At 44.4% G+C, this 27472-nt stretch overlaps 1 protein-coding gene across 2 annotated transcripts; it reads right to left on the reverse strand.

The window, feature by feature from the left end:
* Nucleotides 1-2204: 2204 nt before the first annotated feature.
* LOC8052475 (cyclic GMP-AMP synthase) lies at nucleotides 2205-27472 on the reverse strand. Of its 2 annotated transcripts, XM_040215507.3 has the most exons (8): nucleotides 27287-27472; nucleotides 25718-25959; nucleotides 23974-24079; nucleotides 21853-22077; nucleotides 14424-14582; nucleotides 11893-12024; nucleotides 10688-10816; nucleotides 2205-3387 (listed from the first exon to the last, which is right to left on the reverse strand). In XM_040215507.3, the coding sequence occupies exons 2-8, from the start codon at nucleotides 25915-25917 to the stop codon at nucleotides 2818-2820; spliced, it is 1521 nt and encodes a 506-aa protein (XP_040071441.1). In that variant the 5' UTR covers nucleotides 25918-25959; nucleotides 27287-27472; the 3' UTR covers nucleotides 2205-2817. The 2 variants fall into 2 exon arrangements, with proteins under 2 accessions (XP_040071441.1, XP_040071442.1); XM_040215508.2 differs by lacking the exons at nucleotides 25718-25959; nucleotides 27287-27472 and adding an exon at nucleotides 24518-24897.

Raw genomic sequence — 27472 nt, forward strand, 5'->3', positions numbered from 1 at the left:
GGCACCTATCCTTCACACACCTTTTTCATGTCCAATATTCCATGCAAGATATTGTGAACATGTTCAGTTGAGATGCCTACCTTTTCGGCGATCTCGTGCACTTTCACTCAAAGGTCTTCCTTAACGATGCCGTGAATTTTTTTAATGATTTCCTTCATGAAGTGAGCGTCCAGAACACACTTCATCTTCAGTGGATGTTCGGCCATGTTGAAACTCATTGATGCAAAAATAGACTATCTTCAACACTGGTGCAGAACCCCCGTAAACTTCGTCCAACTCAGCTTTAATCTGCGCAGCTGTCTACTTTTTTAAACAAAAATGTTTTATCATTGCACAAAACTAGCTTTTCTTCTCTCTGTTTTTGTGGTAGCTTTAAACATTTTTTGAGCGTGAACCACGGGTCGAGTGTGGCTGAAATTAGGCCTCATCACATGAATTGTAGCGGCATCTCGTAAAAAACTACAAAACTTGTAAAACTACCTCGTAGGACAAATCAAAGCACACCACTCGGTACACTACAAAAATGTTTAGACTTACCGTTTCAAGGCTCCAAATTGATCTACGCATGCTTCAGCAAGTACAACTGAACATAATCTGCATCCAGGTTTTCCAACTTCTATGTATACTAAACGTTTGATCAAATATCCATAGTCCTCTTTTAGCTGCCAAGACCTGGTTATTTCTTAGTCAACAGGACAAGCAACGAAGAGGTCGGTTTGAGCTGGAATGGCATTCTGTAGATTTATGTCTGGTTAGCGACACCGCGGACTCTTTCCCTTGCAACCAAGACAGTGGCCGTTCAGCATGGGAGGCCAACAGTGCAACAAGAAAATGACCACTGAAAGTTCTCACGCTATTTATTATCTTTGAAACCGTTTGCACACGTATGTGCATGTGGACAACTGAAGATGGCAGAAAATGAGAATCGCTTAACAAAGCATTTGTTTTGCTATGTGACACTGTAAAGAAAAAAAAACAAACAAACACCATGACAAAGTTGAGCAATACGTGTAGATGCCTGCAGAGGATAAGAATTGTCACCTGGCCTTACATGACCTGTCATCTGCTTGCTATGGCAGTCACAGAACGGGGATCAATGTATGCGTGTGTTAAGAACACCACGGCATGGCAATGATCCGCGAGGAAAGTTTGCATTGTAGTCATTAGTCACTTTTTTCTAAAAGTTTATGCAAAGGTGTCTGCTGGTCCTTCGTGAGTCCTTGCAAATGTGGGAAATACAACAGGTTGTAACAAGAAAACTAAATATTGAGTGAGTAGTCATTAGTGCACTGCCTAAGTGGACCTTTGACGGGGGGACAGAAGTTGCCACGTTCTTGAGGCAAAAACTTTGTGTCCGAGTATCATACAGTTGCTATTTCACTTGACGCTTTGGCACTGTCCTAAGAGAGATGTGTGGAGCCTCACACAACCACCTGTCTAGAAAAAAATTCAAAATCTGCACAAAAGGCTGTGCAATCTTACATGATTGGTCCCTGGAGTCAATAGACATGTTTGCAACAATGTGAAATGCATAAAATCTAACACCAAGTTTCCTCAAACAATTTGCACACAGATACGATCAGGGAAAACAGTAATTAACAATGGAAGGTTTAGATCAATACAATTTAGTTGAGTGAACGCCGTGTCTGCCTTTCTTGATCTGGTGCCTCGTCCTTTGCGCTGTTTTAATTCAGAAAACGCAGTTAAACGGGAGTTTTCGTAGTGGAGACGTTCGTTATGGTACTTGACCGTAAACCGTTATTGCGCTACATTCGGTTTAACTGACAAGACCACGTTTTCGACGAGACGGTCGAGCCCGGTTATATCACAGTCCAAACATCCCTTTGAAAATAGCATGTACAGGAGTGCTGTCTTTCCAACTCCAATGGCGGGGACACTTGATATAGCGAACGAATCCCGGCCGCTCGTTGCTTTTTTCGCCGTCCGATTGCGCCGGCGGCGAGCACATCGCTTGTGTTATGTGGGTGGCAGACTGCCAAGCCAGCATACAAAAAAAATAATTAATAAACCGTAAAAAAAAAAAAAAAAAAAAAGAAAAGTGAAGGGTGGCAAAAGCAAGGAAAAGGGCACACACGCGCGCATCGAGAGAGCAGGGAGTGCTTGCTGTTGGAACGGTAGCCTTCACCCTTTCCCCAAACACTGCTGATGCTAAGCGACTTCCCAACCACAAAATAGAATTAGGAAAAAAAAAAAAAAAAAAAAAAGATTTCTTCGGTAAGTTAGGTGTGTTGACAACAACGGTTGTGCAATCGCACTTAGAACGCCTTATCATTGTTTACCTTTTTATTTTGCCGTTATTGATTTGCCAGTTTTTTTTTCCTTTCTTTTTATGTTGCCCGAATTAGTGAGCTTTGTTTTCTTGCTTGCTTGACTTTTTTCTATGGATCAAGAAATTTTTAATGTGTTTTGCTTTTCTTTTTTTTTTTTTTTTAAATTATTTTTGTGTTTTGTCGATTATGCTGTGTGGAGGTCCCGGCCAGATGCGCGTATAAGCGCGGTGGTGTTTGCGGTTTCCGCCAACTACGCTCTATTGTATTCAGCGACTCTTGGATGCTCTATTTAGTAAGCTCCCGTTAGTCGCGACCTTCAGTATCTGCAGACGGCAGGAAATTCCAACTCTAGCTTAATTTAACATATTTTTGTATATCAAATTATTCATATATCGAACTATCTAACGATCGTGAAAAAAGGTAATAAATGCAGGCGAAGAACAATGAAGTCTCCAAAAGACATTGCTCTTGCCGTTTTCTATTGCTCCTACGTCTCAAGGTTACTATTGATGCATTTTACGATCCCCTATGAATTCAATATATCTAGGCTTGACTTTATAATGTTTACTGAAGTTTCCACCTTGAAAATTGCTGCATTTACCCTAAGAAGGTATTCTTTTATCTCTGCAACCTCAATGATAGATTCAAGTTTTGCCACTCGGCTGTCGATATCCCTGATGCCCGCATTTATTTCCCTTAACTTGTCCATTGTTTCTTTTTTATACTGTTTGCTTGATTCCAAGGATTCCTTCACTACTGCTAGTATTTCATTAAGCTTATCAGGGCCAAGGTATGTTTCTAAATCAACAAGCATCAACAGTTGTACATTGTTTGCCTCAATATTTCCAATATTGTTCAATGCGACAACTGCCCCGCCATTGTCTGACAAAGCTTGACCCTTCCGGTGGTTCTTCAAGACGAGCTCGTAGCACTGGTCAGGGGAAAGCCGGAGCTTGCGCACAATGCGTTTGATTCGGCAGCTGATGTTATCCCTGGTCTCTCTCGTGACTCTCTCGGTGAGGTCCAGTTCCGGGTGGAAGAGGAACGAAATGGCAGGCCCTGGTTGTGCCAGGACGTGTGCTAGGAAATCCAGGACCTTGCGTGGGACAAAGAAACAAGATTACGGTGTTCAAGCATATCCCACGATTGCCTCACCCGGGGGCGAGCCGAGTGGACCAAATACCGCTAGTTTTTTTTGTTTTTTTTAAGGTGAGTTGGAGTGCGTCGAGCGAAGCGCATTTCGTAGGTTGCAAGTAGGGTTACTGGTCTTTGGAGATTATTTATCTTCAAATTGAAGGGTGTTTTTTGGGGATTATTTTCTCTCACAGTATTTGTGTTTTTCAAAGTCAATTTTTGGCACTAGACAAAAAAAAAAAAAAAAAAAAAGGCGTTTATCAATGAACAAAAAGTAAGGGCACAAACGAGCTGGTATACATTGCACAATGTACACCAGCTGTGTTAGAGACTTTTTAGTGTTGTGTCGTTTACCCGCAGTCTCGGGGTTTTTTCACCCATGTTTATCAAGATGCATGTCAAGGGAAATAAGGCACGGAGGTAGGATTCACCAGTCCCCGGAGAGCATATGCATGTGACCCGAATGCTCGACAAATACCCAGAGGCCGATAAAAGGAGAAAACAAAATAAGGGACACGATTTCCAAAGAAAGAAGGAACCTTGCAGACCGAGCTGTATTCAGGGTCAACGCAAAAGAAATGATGCATTTTTTTCTCCCATGAATCTCGTGTTTTTACTTAAAGGGGGACCTGCAGAAATATCCTTCAGCCTGGCGGAAAGTTCTCCTTGCCCTTTCCCTCTTGTCTAGCGGCATAGCGTGGCAGGGGGAGGTCCCCTTTTTTACCAGCTTTTTCTGGGAGGATAAGCAGAACTTTTGGCTCCTTGCAAAGCCCAGCCCTCCGGGTGGATGTTTTACGAAGCTGGAAGGCTGCGCCCTGGCAGTCACCCATTTGAGCTGTCAAAGTTGGTTGGCTGTAGCTCGTGGCAAAATAAACGCTTACTGGAAAGCTGCGATGCATCCCCACACCACTGGAACAGACTTTTCTCATATTTATAATCGGTTCCTAAAATAAGAATTGCAGAATGCATGCGCGAGATGTGGTGCTTTCAATAAGTAAGATGATTAACATGCTTCGAAAACATTCAGCCTCCTCAAAATGCCAGCCTATCACGCTCAAACCTGCCTCAAATGGGGATCTCTGTTTTCGTAGAGCGCGCACAAATTATTGTGTGCCTAACCCGCAGGATATGATGGCCAATGAAATGTGGATAAAATTTGTATCTACACATCCCAACAACCTCATGAGTTGAAAGGGCAGCAAGGGTGGGTGTCGATATTAAAAAGATTAAGGGGATCGTTTGTAGCTCTCCGAACCCCATAACGACATATAAGCTAGCCTTGCTGTGAGCATTCATTATCGAGCACGGATATCGGAGCCGAAAACACAGGAGTTTTTGTCAATCGTTTTTGCCGTCCCGCAATGCTCTCTGCAACCCGCTATGATACCCAGAGCTCCACAGTCAAGGCTATCAACGCGCAGACGCATCAGCGGCTTCTTCGTCGCAGAGGGCTTAGCGGAGGGGAAAACGCGGTCTACGAAAGCTCCCCTAATATTAGGGAGTTTTTGTAGATTATTTCCGCTGAGCCACAAAGTTTTCCGCAACCTGCTACAAGATCCGAGACTCTGCAGGCAAGGCAAGTGCCGCGCATGCGCAGTAGTGGCGTCTTCGTTTCAGAGAGCGTAGCACAGGTGGGAAACCTGTCTACGAAGACTCCCTATCCCTATTAAAGCCAGTATTGGGGAGTTTAGCGTGCCATGTTATCGTTCAAACTTGCTTGTTTCGGTACTATAGCACAGGCTGCCACTTCACAGTGATCTTCGAAGTCTTCAAGAAACTAAAGCAAAAGCAGCCTTTTTTTAACATGTCGCGGTACTACAATTTGACATTGTAAACGCATTATGGTACACTCTTCCACGCAGTTAGCATGAAAAAACTAGCGCCGTTTTCTTCCCGTTTTTGATTTCTCCTTAGAAGTTAATTATGTTAAGGAAACTTATATGAGAGTATCCAACGTAAGTGGTAGATCTTAGTACTAGACAGTACATTGCCGGAAAAAAACAGCAAATCGTGCCGATATTGTGTTCGCACTAATGGTGTTGCGTAATGTATGCATACCTCTATATGATCAGAGTAAATAAAGTAGTTTACTGTACAAACATCTTTTTTATAGCTGGAAAATTATTTTTGTAACAGCAATTCTGAAAGAGTGTCAAATCGCTTGACGTAGATATGAACTCTGACCAAGCAGTGTAAGAGCGTACACGCAAAATGTATATCTGGCAAAATGGAAGTTTTGTTCAAATGTTCGAGAAATAAACTTGTTTTTTACCCTACGTGACACAGCTAGCGCAAACATAAAATTCACATTTTAATGCAAGGGTCATGCAGATTTTAGTGTAGAGGAACAAACTGATGCAACATAAGTTGGTAACCAATAGCAGCATTCTTTGTGGAATTGCTTGTATAAAAATGACAAATTCCAACTATAAAAAAAAACTTTTTGTTTCCTAAATTTACTCTGCTTGCACTGATAGTGTATTGGCATGTACACATTACGCCACACTGTTGGTGCGAACAAGACATCGGCGCTTTTTGCTTTTATTCCCCAGCTATCTGTTGCCTAGTTCTAAGATCTACGGCTTAGGTTGGATACTTGCATTAGCGGTTTTCTAAACAGCATTCACTTCTCACAAGAAAAAACGAACGAGAAAAATCGCCGATACTTTGTCCGTAAAAACTTCGTGGCGCACTGTAGCTATGCTTTTAAAATGTCAAATTACCATTATTTGTCATGTTAAATAAATGAAAAAGTGAAAGCTGTTTACAACTCCCTGTAACGCCGAATTAGAGTGCAGCTCTTGAGGAGGAGGAGGGAAGGGTACTGAGGGTTACGTGTTCTCGGGGAGGGGGGGGGGGGGGGGGGGTGGCCACGTGATCTCGGTGGGGTCACATGACCCCGTCCCCAAGGTCACGTGTCCACAGGGTTCACGTGACTCCCCAGAGGAATTTCTCCGCTAGATTTAGCGGAGAAATTTTTCCGCTAAATTTAGCGGGGAAATTTTTTCCGCTAGATTTAGCGGGGAAATTTTTTCCGCTATATTTAGCGGGGAAATATTTCTGCTAGATTTAGCGGGGAAATTTTTCCGCTAAATTTAGCGGGGAAATTCTTCCACTAGATTTAGCGGAGAAATTTTTCCGCTAGACTTAGCGGGGAAACTGTTCCGCTAAATTTAGCGGGGAAATTTTTTCGCTAGATTTAGCGGGGAAATTTTTCCGCTAGATTTAGCGGGGAAATTTTTCCGCTAGATTTAGCGGAGAAACTTTTCCGCTAAATTTAGGGGGGAAATTTTTCCGCTAGATTTAGTGGGGAAAGTTTTTTTTGCTAGATCTAGCGGAGAAATTTTTCCGTTAGATCTAGCGGGGAAATTTTTCTGCTAGATGTAGCGGAGAAATTCTTCCGCTAGACTTAGCGGGGAAATTTTTTCGCTAGATCTAGCGGGGAAATTTTTCCGCTACATCTAGCTGGGAATTTTTTCCGCTAGATTTAGTGGCGAACTTTTTCAGCTAGATTTAGCGGGGAAAGTTTTCCCGCTAAATTTAGCGAGGAAATTTTTTCGCTAGATCTAGCAAGGAAATTTTTTTGCTAGATCTAGCGAGGAATTTTTTCCGCTAGATTTAGCGGGGAAATTTTTCCGCTAGATTTAGTGGGGAAAGTTTTCCGCTAGAGTCAGCGGGGAAATTTTTTCCGCTAAATTTAGCGGGGAAATTTTTCCGCTAGTTTTAGCGGGGAAATTTTTCCGCTAGATGTAGTGGGGAAACTTTTCCGCTAGATTTAGCGGGGAAATTTTTCCGCTAGATTTAGTGGGGAACCTTTTCCGCTAGATTTAGCGGTGAAATTTTTCCGCTAGATTTAGCGGGGAATCTTTTCCGCTAGATTTAGCGGGGAAATTTTTCCGCTAGATTTAGCGGGGAAATTTTTCCGCTAGATTTAGTGGGGAATCTTTTCCGCTAGATTTAGCGGGGAAATTTTCCGCTAGATTTAGTGGTGAATCTTTTCCGCTAGATTTAGCGGGGAAATTTTCCGCTAGATTTAGTGGGGAAACTTTTCCGCTAGATTTAGCGGGGAAATTTTTCCGGTAGATCTAGCGGGGAAATTTTTCCGCTAGATTAGTGGGGAAATTTTTCCGCTAGATTTAGCGGGGAAAGTTTTTCCGCTAAATTTAGGCGGGAAATTTTTCCGCTAGATTTAGCGGGGAAATTTTTCCGGTAGATCTAGCGGGGAACTTTTTCCGCTAGATTTAGCGGGGAAATTTTTCCGCTAGATTTAGCGGGGAAATTTTTCCGCTAGATTTAGCGGGGAAATTTTTCCGGTACATCTAGCGGGGAACTTTTTCCGCTAGATTTAGCGGGGAACTTTTTCCGCTAGATTTAGCGGGGAAATTTTTCCGCTAGATTTAGCGGGGAAATTTTTCCGGTAGATCTAGCGGGGAACTTTTTCCGCTAGATTTAGCGGGGAACTTTTTCCGCTAGATTTAGCGGGGAAATTTTTCCGCTAGATTTAGCGGGGAAATTTTTCCGCTAGATTTAGCGGGGAAATTTTTCCGCTAGATTTAGCGGGGAAATTTTTCCGCTAGATTTAGTGGGGAATCTTTTCCGCTAGATTTAGCGGGGAAATTTTTCCGGTAGATCTAGCGGGGAACTTTTTCCGCTAGATTTAGCGGGGAAATTTTTCCGCTAGATTTAGCGGGGAAATTTTTCCGCTAGATTTAGCGGGGAAATTTTTCCGCTAGATTTAGCGGGGAAATTTTTCCGCTAGATTTAGTGGGGAATCTTTTCCGCTAGATTTAGCGGGGAAATTTTCCGCTAGATTTAGCGGGGAAATTTTTCCGGTAGATCTAGCGGGGAACTTTTTCCGCTAGATTTAGCGGGGAACTTTTTCCGCTAGATTTAGCGGGGAAATTTTTCCGCTAGATTTAGCGGGGAAATTTTTCCGGTAGATCTAGCGGGGAACTTTTTCCGCTAGATTTAGCGGGGAACTTTTTCCGCTAGATTTAGCGGGGAAATTTTTCCGCTAGATTTAGCGGGGAAATTTTTCCGCTAGATTTAGCGGGGAAATTTTTCCGCTAGATTTAGCGGGGAAATTTTTCCGCTAGATTTAGTGGGGAATCTTTTCCGCTAGATTTAGCGGGGAAATTTTCCTCTAGATTTAGTGGTGAATCTTTTCCGCTAGATTTAGCGGGGAAATTTTCCGCTAGATTTAGTGGGGAAATTTTTCCGCTAGATTTAGCGGGGAAATTTTTCCGGTAGATCTAGCGGGGAAATTTTTCCGCTAGATTAGTGGGGAAATTTTTCCGCTAAATTTAGCGCGGAAAGTTTTTCCGCTAAATTTAGGCGGGAAATTTTTCCGCTAGATTTAGCGGGGAAATTTTTCCGGTAGATCTAGCGGGGAAATTTTTCCGCTAGATGTAGTGGGGAAACTTTTCCACTAAATTTAGCGGGGAAATTTTTCCACTAGATTAGTGGGGAAAGTTTTTCCACTAAATTTACCGGGGAAAGTTTTCCGCTAGAGTCAGCGGGGAAAGTTTTTCCGGTAAATTTAGCGGGGAAATTTTTCCGCTAGATTGAGCGGGGAAATTTTTCCGCTAGATTTAGTGGGGAATCTTTTCCGCTAGATTTAGCGGGGAAATGTTTCCGCTAGATTTAGCGGGGAAATTTTTTCCGCTAGATTTAGCAGGGAAATTTTTCCGCTAGATTTAGCGGAGAAATTTTTTCCGCTAGATTTAGCAGGGAAATTTTTCCGCTAGATTTAGCGGAGAAACTTTTCCGCTAGATTTAGTGGGGAATCTTTTCCGCTAGATTTAGCAGGGAAATTTTTCCGCTAGATTTAGCGGAGAAAGTTTTTCGCTAGATCTAGCGGAGAAATTTTTCCGCTAGATTTAGTGGGGAAATTCTTTTGCTAGATTTAGCGGGGAAATTTACCCATAATGCACCGCGCGGTTACGCCGACGGCAACGCTGCTCAAGCCGGGAACGGGCGCCTAAGAGCTGCGCTCTAAAAAATCGGCCCCAAAGAATTTGAAGTGGCAGCCTGTGCTATGGCACCGATACAAGCAACGTTGAACGATAACAGAACACGCTACGCTCCCCCAAAGGGGTTCAATATTGTGTTTTCCGCTCCGATAGCCGTGCTCAATAAAGAATGCTCACAGCAAGCCTAGCGTATATATCGCTGTGAGGCACGATTATCGGAGAGCTAAAAACGAACTACTAAAACTTCCCTAATATCGACGCTCACCCTTGCTGCTCTTTTAATTCATGTGGTTTGTTAGGATCTGTAAATACAAATTTCATCCCCTTGCTGTCCTTTCAACTCAAGCAGGTTGTTAGGATGTGTAATCACAATTTTCATCCACATTTCGGTTGGCCATCATATCCTGCGAGTTAGGCACACAATAATTTGTGCGCACTGTACGCTAAGATGCCCGCGCATTGGTACACATTCATCTTTTCCATCGCTCCCCAGTTGAGGCAGGTTTGAGCATGATAGGCTGGCTTTATGAGGATGCTGAATGTTTTGGTAACTTGTAAATCATGCTGACATATTGAAACCACCACATGTGGCACGGGCCTTCTGCGCTCCTTATTTCGGAAACCGAGAATAAGTATGAAAAGTATGTTTAATTGGTGTGGGCATGCACCGCAGCTTTCTATACTCCGTTCCACCTTCCGTCTGAGTGCAGCGGATGCCACGCGCTATCCCAGCCGATCCAGCGCCGGGAGAAAATCGCGTGAGCTGCCGGTTGGGCAGAGCGTCAGACGGAGCTCAAGGTCACAAGACACTCTCTCAACGCTGGATTGGCTGGGATGGCTCCTAGCGTCCGTTGGGCTCAGACTGAAAATCAAGTGGAGCATAGTAATCGTTTACTTTGCCACAGGCTACAGCCAAACAACTTTGACAGCTCAAATGGGTGACTGCCAGGGCGTGCCCTTACAACTTCATAAAACATCCACCCGGAGGGCTAGGCTTTGCGAGGAACCCAAAAATCCTGCTTATCCTCTCAGAAAAAGCCGGTACAAAAGGGGACCTTCCCCCCCGCCTCGCCATGCAGCTAGACCAGGGGTTCTCAAACTTTTTGGTCTCAGGGAACCCCAGCAACCTTTTAAGAGTGCTTCGGCTGCGTGCACAGCCGAAGCATGGTGGAAGGCAAAGAGCCCGTCCTAGAGGTCGAACATTGGAAAGAGAACCAAACAAAATGTGCCCAGTGTTGGCACGCCGACACCAGCCGCTCGGGAAAAGGTACGGAGAGACAGCCCACTCACCCTGACGAAAAGCATCCCTTGGTTGTCAGAGTGCCAATATCGCGAGTTGTGATTAGCCACGACCAGGCTCATGACAAACGTCTTGAGGGAATATGACGAGAGATTCCACATGTGTGAGTCCCTCGTGGCCTGGGAAAAAATTCATTGACAGTCACACCCTCATTTGCCAGTCTGACACCGCAATCTGACACAGAAGCAGAAAAAATTCACCGACAAACACACCCTCGTTTGCCAGTCTGACACAGAAGCATTCCACCGCACGCTTAAACGTGCAGTGGAATGTGATGAACATGTGGCGGTGCTTTTTTCCGTTAAATTTGACAGGAAAATTATGCCGTTGCGTCTTGCGGCACTGACACCATATCATGTGACACCTTATATAGCCATCATTTTAAAAGTGCCGACTCGAGACAACAAGATTCCTCGAGTTTACCGCTGCGACGTATCAATTAACTGCCCACTTCATTCCTTAAGCAAACTATTCTAAATTCATAGAAAAAAAAGAAGAAACGTCATTGTCTCATTTGTCTGCAACCCAAACAAAAACAAAGTAATGATGTGAAGAAAAAAAATTACAGGACACTTAAAGACTGCTTACGCGTGGGAATGCGAAAGCATTCCTGCACAGTGCATTGCGTGCCCTGCTCCTCTGCGGCGTGACATGGCTGAAAGCACAGCATAGAACATGCGAGGAGTGGGAATTTCCTGCTCCCCCCCCTTCCGGCCATGCCTGACACGTGACCCGAGAGAGGGCGGCAGCTGAGCGCGCGCCACCCTCTCCCATCTATTGGCGTGCATGGAACCCGCTGCAACTGGCGTTCCGCGGAAAGTTTCTTTGCCGTTTTTCGCGGTTGCAGACAACGCTGGCTCCGTTCCATAAAACCAGTTAATGCTTTCGCATTAAAAAAAAAAGCAAGTTTCAAGCCTACATATAAACAAAAAAAAAATTTGAATATACCCCCTCTTTTGTTCAAGGCACCTCTGTTCTTTCCCTGCATTCCCAAATCTAAATCCACTTTGCCACTTATTTCTATAGGGATATATCTTTACTGAAAAGGTGATGATTCCTCTTATAGCATTAAAACACACCAAACAAACGGCAATTGTCCTTCAGTAAAGGGGGTGGCGTCCCCTGCCGAAACCATGACACCCAAGTTTTCGTCTACGATGGGCTTTTAATATACATCTCGGTATGTTCACGGTACCTTCAGTAAGCGAATGATGGGCTTCACACAACCGTAGTCTTCGATGAGCCTCTTTTCCATGTTTGGGAAGTGCAGCCGCCACAGGTGGGATTTTTGCTCGGGGGCCTTGGGAATCAGGAACCAGTTGCGATCCTTCCGTAGGGAAATAGATTGAATAGTAAACACTGTGAGCACAAGAAACTCCAGGTAAAAAAAATTACTGAGAGAAAATAACAGATTGAGAGAACTTAGAATGTCGGAATCAGCTCCGTCTAAAAAGAAAAGTGAGGTAGTCAGGTTGCTGGGCACCATCTTTCATGCCCACTGATCATTTCTGAGTGATTCTGCAAGACTCATAATCTGACAGAGGGTCGGCTCATACAGGTTAGAAGAGCAAGACCTCTCTGCTAGTTGTGCATGCCTGTCATGTTCCCACTTTTTTTTTCCTGTGCATGCAGGTAGATTCGATTGATTGGTTGTTAAAGTGGCCATGAAACGAATTTTGGTCTTGGATAAATTAATTTATATTAGAATTTTACTAATAGCACATGGTTTAGTGGGCCAAGAGAAAGAAGGTACATAATCTGAAGCCTTATTTTCGATATGAAAATTTGAAAACAAAGTGGACTATTTTATACCTCCTTCCTTTCGAAAGCTCTCCGTTTTTTTGCCATGATACATCAGCAACCCAAAGCACATCGCCCGGCCCCAGCGCACGTCACACGACACCCGACCTCACTATATTCTGTTCACCCCTAAGCTTACAGTGTGGTGGAAGCTCCATGCTTGCTGGACCAATCAGTCGCCTCCCTTTTATCACCTGATCCCACTCTTTGCCTGTGGGTATGCGTGAGGGAGTGTGATCATGTGGCAAAAGATAGAAGTGTAACTGGCCGAACGAGCACATAGCCTCCACAGCACTGTCAGCTTAGGGGTGAATGGGGTGGGAAAGCAACTTTTGTCTGAATTTTGAGCGACGGGCGAATCTTCTAGGGGGAGAATGGCGGTGTCTGTGTACACAAACGAGGGTCCAAGCAAAAGAGGAGTCCCTCCTTTCCGACTTCTTGAACTGTTTGGTACAATGAGCGGTTTGTGAGTTGGGGGAGAAAACTAAGGAAGAAAAAGTTGAAAAACCGTTTCATGACTTCTTTGACGGGATACTTCAACGAATCTCGTGTTTAAAAATAGGCTGAATATGATCCACAATACCCGTAAATTATTGCCGCACGTTTGCATTTTGAGCCTGATGGCTGTATTTTTAGTTTTAAATGGCCTTTTTCTGGCAAGCGCTCGGAGAGCACGTGACATCCGGCGCAATCGTTACATAGATTGTCTCTGGACGAGCAAAGCTGTGGCGAGGCTGATGTCGACAGGATGTCCTAGCCATTCCAGCCACCGAAGCACGCCAGCAGTTAATCTTCTATAATCTTCTAGAAAGACAATAGCGACGTCTCAGACGCACAAAAGAGTCCCGGTGAGAGAGGAGTTACTCATCCTCTTCTCTTGTGGAGATCGGAGAGCTGGCGGCATGATGTCAGGTTTGATGCATCTATAGTTATAGGTGAGACAGTGATCGTTGCTACCTGTCAAGGTTCCTAGACGGGCATTACAAACGAGGCTTTAGTGACATCCACCAGGTGCTCTTTGCTAATCGTTTAATTTGTTTTAAAATTCCTTTTCATATATTTTTTAACAAGATATTGGTGTGTCCGATGTGATAATGCTCCCTTGAACATGTATAAACCGAGAAATAAGTGCCAAAATTTCATTGTAGTATCCCTTTAAAGGAACACTAAAGTGAATCTTAAGTCAGAATGTGATGATGGATATTTCGGGATGGCATGTTGCCAGAATTTCATGGAGTTATGTGTACAAGAAGGGTTTTACAGTAGCCAAAAATCCACAACCTGGGACCAACAAAAATTTCGTCAGTTGCGAAGTTTCAACTCTCATGACACTGCCAAGGCAATGTAGTTGAATTGTGAAGGCAAAGTAAAAATAGTTTGGGTGAAATCCTCTCTATTCAAAAGAAATGTGGCCTTTTGTCAGAAAAGGTAAACTAGTGAAGACTTCTTTTGAGGATTCCCAGATAAAAAAACAGCAAGATTAAAAAGGTAGGAAAGAAGTGCCTTTCTATGAACCGAGGGCAAAAGATAAGCCACAATGAGCACAAAAACGACAGCTCGAAAGCTGAATTTATGTTCCTGCCAACCAGACCCAACAATACATAGGCTCATTGCCCAAGGGATGAGCTCAAGCTCGCTCATGTCATGCCCACGCACACTTTATACCAAAAATGACAAACCGGCACACTTTATACCAAAATCCCAAACCACTTTATAGCAAAAATCCCACCTGTTCCCCCTCCCCCCCCTCCCCTCCACCCACCTACCTACCCCAAAATTTACTGCAAGGGTTGCTCGACCGTTCTGAAGCCTTTCTGATTTGAAACCTGATCGTATCTATGTTTTTTCATTTCAAGGGGCAGTCGAGAACAGTGACAAAGCTGTGCGCATTCAGGGCTAAACTCCAAATGTTCTGGAAACACTCACCTTTGGTAACATCTTAGCCATCCAATCTTTTTTCTGAATGCTTTTGGGCCAACTAGGGTCGCAAAATTCTACTACAGGCACAAGGTCCACATTAATCGTGATGCCATCTTTTAGTTTGATATGAAGTGTTATGGCAGGGCCGTGCTGGCTCGAAAGTATCTGAAAAAAAAGAAAAAAAAAAGAATAAGAAAGCTTTTCTCCCTCAATTTTCTTTTCAGAAATGGAAAATCGTCAATGGCTTAATATCCCACCTTCCTCTCGGAAATTAAAACGTTGCGCCTGTCCCAGCTGGAAATTTAACTTGCCTTGCACTCATAACTTCAACCATAACAAAAAAGCAAAAAAAACAAAAAAAACAAATACAATGAAGATTTTGCAGGATCGAAGGGTGGTTTATACAACTGCGTCCGACTACGCTGAAACCGTGTGCAACCACTTACGACCAGAGAACAGACTGGCGCGCTGTCTATCGGTTTCAGAACACATCCAAGCTGTATTCACATATCTTTCTTGCACCAAGCGCTTGAAATAACTTTTACAATGTTATATAAGTAGGGTTATGTGTTTACGGTAAATACTAATAAACCCAGACAAATAGCCCCCGAAAGGAGTTTTTTTGTTTTAAATCGGGGGAAAACCGAAAAACCCTGATTCATAGCTGCCCTTTTATAGGGAAATCCCAGGTTTGGGGGAAAGAAATCTGTAGAATTGTTTTCGTGACCCCCAACAGAAACCTGTAATAGATTCTGTCCTTCAGATTGTTGTTTCCTTTGAGACCGTCTCCTGTTGTCGGCACCGGGTTGACGTTTTTTCGAGTATTTGGGTCACGGACGTAAGTTCTGTGGACCCTGGGGGGGGGATCACAAATTTAAAGATATCCAGTCGTTTTATAACATTAGCCCCGATAAAACCCCGATTTCTCGCCCGGCACATATAATAAGCACCGAAAAACACAGATTCTGGAAGCAACAATAAACCCTAAAAAAAAACACCAGAGTTTGAAAAAAGAAGCACACTCCGAAAACACGGAAATCTACCAAAAAATCCCACAAGGCCCGCTTCAGACAGGGCAATTTCTCCCAGCAACCTGATGTCACAACACTAGCAACACATATGCCGTCCGCATTCACATGCAGCGACCAATTGCTGCGACTTGCCATTATCATCATTAGTTTTTCTTCACTATTGAGACGCACAGTTACACACTACAAAAGTGTTTTAAACTTTAAAGGGCATCGACAATATTAACTGATCTTTCTGAAACAGCTTATTACCAAAAACGATCAGCTTCAAATCAGAACCAAGTTTTTAGTCCTGAGGTAAAACCTGAGCAAATCAAGAAAGTTGCTTTGGGAAAGTCCCGAGGTGTTTTTTGGTTGTTATCATCACGAGCACGGGGTGTCACGTGAAAATATTGCATCCCCAATGGCTGCTGCTGCTTCAGACGTCTCAGAGTTGTCAGAGTTGATGGTCCGCTTCAAACCGGACGTGATTCGAGCAATTGGTGTCACACTAGGGAAAGCTAGGGAAGTACTCGCCAGAAAAACTGAAATTGCTGGGAAAGTTGCCCTGTCTAAAGCAAGCCTAAGGGCGCCGTGCCACGAGAGATTGCCCACCCCGTTTTTCTGGCTAAATATTCATAGCATAAGAACACCTTAACATCGCCTACCCTCTCGATTCCTGCAGGACATCACGCAATGTCCCACAGGAATTGCATCTACCTTGTGATCTGCGGTTCCTGCATCTGTGACGAGCGAGTTTGCGGATGGTTCCCCCGCTTTTGTCTGTGATCTGAAAGCCCAAATACGGTTCCCACTCTTTTTGTCCGCAATCTGCGGGCGCGATATCGGTTCCAGTTGGTACGCGAGTTTGCAGCCAGTTTCCGAGTGTTTATCGCACCGAGAAAGATGATTTTGATGCATCCGCAGTCAGCGGTATCCTTTCCCGCGACACTGGAGTTTGTAGCGAATTCCTGCGTGCTCATTACATTGTGAAACGCGAATTAGCCGTGTCTCTAATCTGCCTTATTTGTGACTACAGGTAGTATTCACCGGCAGCCTTAGCTCAGCTCGCAGCTTCCGAGCATGTGCCGATGGCAAGCTTCCGCAACGCTTCCAAGACACATTTTGCACATTATAGAAATTGCAGTGATGTGATTGTCCAAAGCCATTTTGGAGCACCCTTTGGAGCAGCCAAAACAATGTTTTGCAGCAGCAAAAGTTGCAGTTGGAGCAGCCAAAACAGTGCTTTTGAGCAGCAAAAGTGGCTTTTGGAGCAGCCAAAACAGTGTTTTGGGGCAGGAAAAGTGGCTTTTAAAACAGATAATCTTAGAAAAAAAACAAAAAAAACAAAAAAAAACAGTTTTATGTGTTGGACAAACGAAGGGCATCTTGTGTTATTAAAATATGACGACCAACCAATCCCTAAATCAGGGGCCCTTTTAAGGATTGGTTGGCCATCGTGTTTTAATAATTATTTCCCCCAACCAGACAGACTCTTCTCTAATGTTTACTTTTTTGTGTTGTGCTGTGATGTGTTGTGACGAAACTCGCTGCTTGTGCTTTTACTGCTCAGACATCCCGCAAGTGTACAGTTCTGTAGGCATTGCCAAACAATTTCGAAAAACCACTTGCCACCGTTTTACTGGTTCCTGACATCGCAGATTTCCGTCAACATTAAGCAAACGTAAAACATATCCACATGGCGTCACATCTTACTCGGCATCCAAGTGTGCGAAGGCACAGAAACGTAGCGCTTTGGCGTGCCAAGGAAGCTTTGTTCACGTTGCGAGACCGGCGCAACTTGCTTTCGACGAGTTGCGCCTTTTTTCTGCGGCACTGCGCTTTTGCAAAAATTTCCACGTGTTCTCTATGGCAGGTCTTACGGCTTAAATAAGGTCTTAAAGAACTTCTTCGGCAAATGATACCGAACGAGTGGAAAGCGTATCTTCAGCACACTGCCGCCAGCATCTACAACACTCTAAGAACACAATTTTTCGACATGTAAGATGCCCGTCCGGTGGCCTCACTCCTATGCTTCACTCGCGCTGCAGCGACCAAGCGGGGACAGAGCCGTGTATACAGGGAGTTTGGTCAATGGGAGGAGCGGGGAGAGTCACAGCGAGCACGAGACTCGGAAAGAGGGCTTGGCATGCTCTCTTGACCAACCAGAAGCTGAAAAGAATCCCCTTGCGGTGGTAGCGAGAAACAGTTCTGATCAAAGGTATATGTTCCTATATGGTTTTAATAAGTGCGTAAGAGTGTAGTGTAGTAACTCTTCGTGGTTGAAAATAGGGTGTATGTGATGTTTCAATCATGATCATGCAGAAAGATGTAAGAAACGAATGCACCGCTGAACCCTGTTTTGCTCGGACAGAGTGTGACCGCTCGGACGGCAGATTCCCGGCCCTCGGCGCAAGGATTATGTCGACCGTTCTGCTAGTCGCACTCCTCCACCATCATTTTGAATGAGCGTGACTGGAACATCACGTGTACCATATTTTCAGCCACCGAGAGTTACTCCGATGCACTTATCAGGTTTGTTTCCCGCGACCACCGCCAGAGCATTATTTCCGGCCTCTGGTTGGTCGCATTCGAATTTCTGAGCACGCCCTGGAGCACGCCCAGCCCATTTCGGACAATGACGCCTCCTCATTTGTCTCCTATACTTCCCAACGAATGGCAAACTCTCTACATATACGGCTCTGAGCGGGGATGCCTGATCCAGCAATTATCATAGAGATCAGTAGACGAGACCCACGAGACGACGAGAGCGCGAAACACCGGATGAACGATTCATGCAGGGTACTTTGTGTGTCGGGCGGCCACTTGTGCACCTAGCTTATGCATGCGCAATTACGGTAATCAGTTTAGTTTAGGTCTTGAAAGGCGACCAAAAGTGGTCCTTTGGCGTATGCTTGGTGCAGATTACCCATATTTTGGCAAAATGTAGCCGGATGTAGCGGGGTTAGCCCCTTGGCACAGTTTGGCACAGCAATCCCATCACAGCGATGGAACTAGGCAAAGCAGCTTTGGAGCAATCTTTGGAGCAGAATAAAATACAGTTTGGAGCAGGCTGGGAGCAGCAAAAACGAGGTCTTGGAGCAGGTTGGGAGTAGTCTAAAAGTTTTAAGAATGTTAAAATAAAGGCTAAATGTCACCTGGCTTTTAAAACTAAAGAAAATATGGCATGTGAGTGACTCCGTGTGAACTTAACGGTAGTTTCAATAAACATTTTAGTTGCAAATATTTTTCACAAGATTACGTGCAAATTACAGAAAACATATGAAGCAAAACTGCACATGACAGTGTGACACAAAATAAAACCGAATTGCAAAGAGGTAAATATAAATAGGTACAAATAGCATTCATTGCCCAGCATAGAAAGGTGTACCGAAAAATAAAAATGGAGGTACAAAAATGGTCTTTCATTCTTCAGTGACTAGAATGATATAATAAATGCCCTTGTACATATAAATCTATTCAGACTTAGTCAATTACGCTCGGATACACTGCGCTTCGCTTTTTCGAGATTCTGAGCCAATTTCGCATTAGCAACAGCACCTGTCCAAACTCAATCTTCTCCACCTCCTTTTTTTTTTTTCAGACTTGATTTAATTAATGATTGCGCATGTTCAAGCATAGTCCGCTTGATGATGATGCGCTGTTCAAGTTGCCGCTCTTCTTCACGAAGACGAGCTCGCTTCATACTCGCATCACTGTTCTTCCTCTTCTGCCTCTCGTCATCTTCCTTTTCGACCTCTAGCCTTTCTGTGTAAAATTTATAAGACTTATTCAGAATAGCAAGTCTGCCGTCAAAGGTACCTTCATGACATCACTGTCAAATCGCTTCAAAGCCCAATCACGATCTGGCAGCTCGCATCTTGCTCCATCATACCCCTCACTGCTCGCTCGCCTTTCTTCCCAAGTTCTCTGCGCGGGGCCGCGGCACACGTTTGCTCCACTACTCAGATCTTCAGATGAAGTGACTCCCAGACTTCAGAAAAGCACGCTGAGCATGTTGCGACGGCAGCTAACGTTGGTGGCAGCAATTTTCGGAGTTCCGGTGTCAATGTTGCCAACATAAACTGCGAGACGGCTAGTTTCAACAAGACTCGTCTATAATTTTATAGCGAGTTTGTTTCACACGCACTGGCACTGTTCGAGTTCTCTCCCAGAATGCATCGCAGTCACAGAGTATTGCATGGAGAACTGGACTCAAATGAACTCGCCAAATGCACCGAGTGCAGAAGACTGATGCTGCCGCCATCTATGTTGTAGAAAAGATACCGACCTCAAACCGAAACTAGCGCCTTTCTGTTCGGAGTGATGGGTGGGAATGTGAGAGTGCAGTCACTACCAATGTTTATCTACAAACGTTGAACGCTGCAACCTGTAGTTTATAGTTGCGATGACTTCAAGCAACTCGGCTGTTGTAGAGATAGTTACAGACGGCGCAAATTTCCGTACCCAGCTGTCTACAAAGCAGCTGGTTGCGATCTTTCAATTCTTATAACCGTTTACACTGAAGAAAACTGATGATGCTGTCCGAGCAGAAGCTTGATCCGTTTGAGCATGGTATTATGCGTGAACCACTGAAAGGGTACGGCTTAAAACTAGTCTGTTGGAATATCCAGCAAAACGTTTCGTGGGACTTTCGATTTCGATCGTCATTACAAGTGGATCAGATATTAGCCTTGGTGAGGACGTCGAGAATGAGAGCTTTCTCGAACGAAATACGACGGGGCAGGTTAGCTGACATAGGTAAATGTTAAACATGATGATGCTGCCCAAGCCTCGGGTAAAGTCACTATGTTTAGCTTTCTCTGATGCTTATTTGGCAGTCAGAGGTTTCTGCTGAGAGAGTTTTGTCGACAAATGGTCAATTTTTCACCCGCACACGGATGTTGATAAACATCTCGGGGGCCGCTGGTGCGTTTGTTCTGAGCTTTTGTTGACACACTGTATAGCTCAGCGTTTGTACGGCAACAGAGGGACTTAAAACCTACAAATAAAGCACGGGTTGTCAATTGCTTTCTTCATGAAATAGCAGACGCTATTTCATGACAAAGGTGAAATAGAGGACAAACAAAGGTGAAATAGAGGAAGTCTAGAGATGCTCGCATCTATACTCAGTTTCCCCTTATGATGGATCATGAAGAGTGATGCTACGCAAGCGTGATGCGACTTCCTTGAAAGGCGCAGCAACGAGCGGGGCACGCGGTCACATGACGTGTTCGCAGGTTGGATTGGCCAAGATGGCTCACAGCTTCCGATGCAATCCATCGTAAGGTAAAGAATAATACACTGTCACTCGGCTTATTTCAAACTTGCCGTGTACCTCTCCCTGGTTGTTTTTATGTATCTGCGTATTTGTGTGGCGATAGGTTATGCAGTAAACATGGTACACATTTCTTTGTGTGTTAGCCTCGAATCTTAAAAGCCACTTAAAGGCCGACATACACTTCGCACTTTCCAATTTTGCCCGACACCTCCTTTCTTATATCCTCTCCATGTTCTACCTCGCCCCAACCTGGGTCCCCGTCGCAGCTTAGGAGAGGGGAGCGCTAAGAGGGTTATCTTCCCTGAAGAAAACCGAGGTTGTACGTCGGCCTTTAAGCCAAAGATGATATATCTTTTTCCTTATCTGAATAGGTGGTAACTACGCTCTCACAAATTTTTACCTCTACATCCCGCCCATAAAATGTAACAAAACATAAATGCCTCTAGACTTTGAAGGCAATCCAATGCTGTGCGAGCGTCGCATGGCTTTTTGAGGGCTGCAGTCACGTGCGGGGTGCGTAGTCACGGGGTGAGATTCAATTTCGTTGATGGTGCACTAGAAGAAGAAAACAGTTTCACTTTCAACAAACTAATGGTGGTCATGAAACTGTATTTCATCAGGCACTGGCCCTTTCGAACGTCAATGGCAGGTGAGAGTTGGTTCTTCAAACCCCTTATAATTCTCTATTGACTTGTTTCAGTTCAGATGATGTAAACATAAGGACTGAACAGTGCCAAGAAAGATCCATAAGCCCCTCGATTCAACTTACGCCATCAAAGGGATTCAAAGCCAAATTTGTACCGAGTGATTGATTGAACCACACTCCGAAATGAACATTCACAAGGCCATTCTATCTAATTTGTGCAGTGTGTTGTACTGACGTCTTGCATGTCAATACCTTAACTTGGTGGTGTCTTTAACTTCTTTCTTCATCAGCCTCAATGAGTCTGCCATTAGTTTGGCATACGCCGAGACGATGAAAGTGATCGAAGTTGCTAGACTGAATTTCGAAAAGGTGAAAAGGGTCAATTGGATGCATCAAAACCAAATTTCGAGCTCTGAAGCAAAACAAAACCCACATAGAAAAACCGACTCGCGGCTGGAGAAATCCGATGGCCCAACCACAGCTACTGCGGACACCCCTCACCTTATCCACGGCCGAGCAGGACCCAGAGGGAATGACGTAAGTCCGGAGAACACGGTCGAACGCCGACTGCAGCCACCGCTTGACCTTGTCTGGAAGGAGCCTGTTCTCGCCGTCCATCCACTTCAGCAAGAGCTGAACCCACTTTGTGTCCTCTTCCCGAATCAGCCTGTCCTTGGCCGCCGGGTTGACTCCGTAGCCGACGTAGCCGGGACATCCGTCCAACACCTGGAAGGTGCGATTGATGTCGTTCAGAGGACGTACTTGGTGCATAGTTCCACAAGCTACGGCCACTGACAAGATGAGAAAGGAAAGGAGGAGCTTTGATGGTATTGTCTCTAGTGCGTGCTTCCTACCTTCGACAACGCTTCAAAGTCTTTACAAAATGGAATCAGCGCGCAAACAACGAAGACACAAGGAAGAGAAATTGACAGGACAAGCGCTGGACTTCAACTGAACGTTTATTGAAAAAGAAACTAACGAGGAAAACAAACAAACCACCAAATCATCACCCCATCAAAACGTGCTCAAAAAAGCTACCTCTCTCTTAAGTAAAAAAATCGATGTTTGGCTGACGCATTGGTCACCTTCCTTTCCTATCTCAAATGCTTCGAGCAGTTCGCGTGCTGTCTTATCAGCCCCTCTTCCCAAAATCGTGATGCGATCAAATATTGGCTCGCACGAGCAAGTGCTGCAGTGTAAAGGCAAGTGACCGCCCGAGGTTGATCGCAGCGAAAGCGCGTGTTCACGTGCTCGGTCATTAACACATCGGCCAGTCTGGCCGATGTATACTCGACCACAGCTTAACGGGATCCTATAAACTACCCCCATCGCGCACTCGACGTACTTGTTTCTGTGCTTTACGGAACATCTATTCCTTCCCGTTCCCCTGTCCGCCACTCTGGGGCATAGCTGCAGCATCTTGCAGGGCGCCGACAAGACAACCGGTACATCATAGCGCCCCGCAATCTTTTTTAGATTGTGGGATACCTTGTGTAAATATGGGATTACTAGCGGTCTCCTATTTGGCCGGTCTCTTGGTTGTTGGGGTCCCGTCTTTACCTTTCTTAGTAGCTTTTCTGCTACCGCCAACAGAACTGTCGCTGGGAAGCCCGCGGAGCTAAGCCGATCAATCTGCTTTTCAAAACTCTCCTGCAACGTGTGGGGGCAAGATTTTGCCAAGGCCGCCTGCAAACAAGATGACGCGATGCTCCTCTTAACCAACTTGGAGTGTGCGGAATCAAAGGGCAGGAGCCCTTTCTTTGTGCGTGGATGATAAAGCCAACACACGTGCAATTTCTCTTCCTTGTGTCTTCGTTGTTTGCGCGCTGATTCCATTTTGTAACGATGAACCAACTCGCCTGCATTGCCACTTTGATTCAAAGTCTTGTGCACTTGCAGCGCGCACGCACAGATAAAGCCATGCGGAAGGCATGAGGCGTGCTGGAGGTCGGGCATTCGAATGACATGCCCACCGTTCTCACTCCGTAAGGCATCGACTAAATCATAATCAATACCGAAGGGCTGGTGAGGGACTAGCGATGTTCGTATGTATCCTGCGGTATGCTATCTTTCCTTTAAAAAGCACATAGCTAGCACTTTAACTGGGTCCTTTCGTGCACCTTTTCTATCGCAAAACAGCCTTTGAAAAAGGCGACTCGGTCGTTCAACAGCAACCTGTTTCTTGTGTTGAGTTTAGCCTTCTTTGTGGTCCCAACACCTGACGTGCTGTGAACACAAAATCAGACAATTGAAGCTAATGAGGCCGACACTTGTTTTGTCAGCCGCCTTGTTGTTTCTTTCTGCAACCAGGTGCAAAAGTGTGAGACAAAGGGTTAAATATTAGTGTATGTTGAATGTCTAACTGCACATTAGAAAACAAACCTGTCAAAGGAGAGGCAGATAGTTTATATGTCGACTCCATAAACATACTTGTAAGTAATGGTAATATTTATATATGAAAAAAAAAAAAAAAACTATCTGTTTTATTGCTTGTGACCGCAAATGACTTCACCCCTTCTGCTTTAGTCTCATACCATAAGAATTAATTCTTAATAAGCAATGGTTGGCAGAGCGCTATGTTAAGCACTAAGACAGAGAGACCGGTGCAGCGGCAAAACTTACGGTGAATTCGTCCTTCCTGAAAGGTAGGTCCAGTACAAGGTTAATGTCAAACTCGTCTGCCATTTTGGTCCGCAGCCCGTCGTAGTAGCTTCCGGTGTATTCGAGCCTCGGAAAAAGCACGTAGAAATTTAAGTGTCCTCAAATGTTAGTGTGCCCTCATTCAATGGTTCCACCTTGTTTTTAATCCTTTGACGGTTGTTGCTGTTTGTGGACGGCGGCAATTTCACATTTAAAATTTCCTGCACGAACACCATACTGCGTGCATTTCAAGAGGTGCTGCTTTTTTTTTTATATCTCCGGGGAATTATAAATTATTGTAATTATTCGCATAATGAACACACTTCTTTTTTCCGAAAAATCTACAAATATTTTGAGGGTGCGTTCATTATGCGGGGGAAAAGTTTTGCATTTACACACTTTGCGCAAATGTCATTTTAAGTGCCAATATGACATGGCGAGGTATTTGGCACGTCTCCACTGACAGAGGCGCACCCATGGCTGGTTGTGGACACACCACAGTAACCATGCTCTATAAACTGCAAACCTTTTTTAGGGCACGTATGGTGTGCCTTTATCCGAAGAAAAAGTGCTCTACGAAGCACACTCAGCTTGGAGAGCGGTGCGACAGTTTTTAGGCCTAACCGCTTTCACGATATCACTGTCTGAAAGCGGATCACAGACGACGGCGTGTCTGTTGACATCAATGAATCCGATGGACCAAACATATCTAGGGCTTGTCAATTCCTTGACCCCAACTTCGCTAGGCGTGCGCACCGCTCCTTTTCGTGGTGGTAGTCCGCAACCACGCAACTGCAGCCATTACGAGAGCGGCTTGGCTTGACTTGGCCTGGCTGCTTGGCGACAAAAGAACATTTGCTTCAAGACTCGCGGAGCCGTAAATTAAAAGTGCATTTATTACGCGAGAAAAAGTCCAAACATTGATGCCCATTGTGGGGAGTGTGTTCATTATGCGAGTAAATAATTTGCGTTGTGTTTCACTTTGCTGGGGCTATTTATAGTTTCAAAAATAGATAATTCGCACACTTGATATGCCCGTAATTGTCCCTTCTTATGTCAACTGCACGGATAAAAGTGGCAATCCTAGCGCCGTCTATTCAGAGTTAGATTTTTCACACTTCTCAGAATTAGATTCAGATGATGAGAGATTATCAGCCGATGAAGAAGCTCTGTGAAGTACCTCCGGTTCAGAATCTAAGATTGCAGAAGTGGGCATGCCAAAGTGAAACCGAATAAAAGAAAGGCGACATTTCCCCCTCAATATTCACATTCAGTGCTTCTCAACTTGAACAGCTTGCGAGCACTGAATGAGCTCTCGTTAAATAAGATATAAGAAACCTTAAAATTGGCTCTTCGTTTGTCCTACCCCTTGGGAAACAAAATCCAACAAATAAAAAATATTTTTTTGGCAAAAAAAATAAACTGTGAAATGTTTAAAAGAAAGAAAACTTGAAGGGTCCTCAATAACGCATGGAACGTTTGCAAGGGTATGGGAACCCGAGTCCTTCTTATTCAAGGAGAAACAGTGTTTTATGGCAAGAAGTTCCATCCGTCTCGCATATTCTTTCAATAAAAAAATCTTCGCAATTTACGAGCCTTTTGTCCTAAAGAAAAAGCGCCTGCCTTCTCAACACGAGAAAGCAGACACTTTATTCTTACATATTTGTTGGTTCTAAATCTTATGAAATTGTTCAGTTCCACTGCCTCCCTAAAGCATTTTCCTCACCTCTTAAAAAGCCGACGGAAGAGAGGATCCTCCAGCTTTATCTTAATGCGGATGTCATATAACAGGGTATTCAGAATGTCAACATTGGTGGCGGTGACTTCGCTGTTCAGCTTGAGCGATGTATGGACCTTGTGGAGTTGAGGCTTCAGCATGGCGTTCAGGTTCCTCTCAGCGTCGTCGAAGGATGGAAAAAAAACCATTGTTTACGGTCTACCGGACTTGGGTTCGTTCCCTCTGGATCCCTGCACAGCAACATAGCAGCGTCATTCTCAGCACACTACAAATTGTTGTGGCCATCACTGCCCTACCAGTAATGCGGAGTTGCCACTCCAGAACTGGAATGTTTCCAAAACCATTCCGCACTTTCATGACCATGCAATGGAATGGGAATGGCGGCAGCACGGGGGAATGGAACGGGAATGGAATTAGATGTCTTTTATATGGAATGGAGTGGGAATGGAATGGGCTCGATTCTTATGCAAGCTGTGTTGAGTTTAATTTAATGCTACGAGTTAATGAAGCAATTCGTTAGGGCGTGGTAAGCGGCCCTTAAAACAGCATCATTGCACTGGAGGTGTCTGATGGCTCCATTGACTCACTGGTGTAAGCTCTGTTGAGGATGAAAATGACGTGCCTTCAGTGAAGCAACCAAAACTGAATAGTTTTAGACGGACATGTTGTCTTTCTTGGCGCCGAGAGATGCGGCTGTTATAAGCAAGCGCAATTACTCCAGTTAGCATGTAGCGGTTACCCAGGGCGTCGAACTGAACCAAAAACCAGAGCCAAGTTCTTATGTTTAACTGAACCTGAATAAGACTGCAACCGAAATCAAACATTATGTGGTGCAACTGACAAATGGTGACTTCGAGCAGCTCTTGTAGCGGAAAACAACGAGTTTTAGAGCAGAGATTCCCAATTTGTAGCAGACAATACTGAGCATCCATGTCGAAAAGTCCTATACAATCACTTTAAAAGTTAGCCTGTGAAAAAAGTTGTTAGAGTGTTGGGGCACTATTTAAGGTATCGTACCTAGAGGAGACCTGGCCACTACAAATTGATCTTTTTTTTTTTTTTTTTTTTTTTTTCCCACTTAATTCTCATTTCCTCGAAAATCTTTGTTGAAACTTTCAAGACTGACCTTTAATCTCTCCGAGCTCTTTCGCATTTCTCTCTCGAAAGCACTAAGTCTCTTGGTCTCTTAGTTCTTGCCTTAACACTTTTTAATATCACAGAATTTAGTGAAGTCTGCTGTCATTGTACAACTTACTAGACAAAAAAAAAGAAGAGCAAAGTACTTATTGACAGCAGCGTCCGCGCAACAAGACAATAACGTATATGCGAAGAAAAAAAATATTTGTTTCCAACCTGTAAACAGGTTGGAAAGACTCCGGTTTGTTGAAGCTTGTTGTTGTCGTTTGTTTCTGTTTGTCGCTCTAATGGGACTCGGGAGGGGCCGTGGCTGATCACCGTGCGACAACTCCGGAGTAAAGACGAAAACTACGAGCTCGAAAACAGGCCTCACAGATCTCGATTCATAGGCAGCGCAATAAATAATAAAACCGTACTTACGTCGCTCACGCTCGTCGTCGATCGTCCATACACCAGTTGAACAACTGCTGATGATAGGAATCTTGAAGTGCTTGATAATTTTTAGCGCGACAGCCGTAGCCGCGGTCACAAAGGCGCGAAATGGAAGAGCGGTGAAATGGAAAAAGCGCGGGAAGCCGCAGTAGAAGAAAGAAGGCGCGAAATGGG

The sequence above is a fragment of the Ixodes scapularis genome, unplaced genomic scaffold (genome assembly GCF_016920785.2).
Source record: "Ixodes scapularis isolate PalLabHiFi unplaced genomic scaffold, ASM1692078v2 PGA_scaffold8__174_contigs__length_109621045, whole genome shotgun sequence".
In the NCBI taxonomy this organism is placed as follows: Eukaryota; Metazoa; Arthropoda; class Arachnida; order Ixodida; family Ixodidae; genus Ixodes; species Ixodes scapularis.

Bases quoted from the DNA above. Each gene is read 5' to 3' on its own strand.
- LOC8052475 (XM_040215507.3), bottom strand. From the start codon at position 25,917: ATGGTTTTTTTTCCATCCTTCGACGACGCTGAGAGGAACCTGAACGCC. The intron at 22,078-23,973 runs GTAAGTTTTGCC...CGCACCTTCCAG, and splicing joins TCAGGAAGGACGAATTCACC to GTGTTGGACGGATGTCCCGG. The intron at 12,025-14,423 runs GTGAGTGTTTCC...TCCCTACGGAAG, and splicing joins TGGCTAAGATGTTACCAAAG to GATCGCAACTGGTTCCTGAT.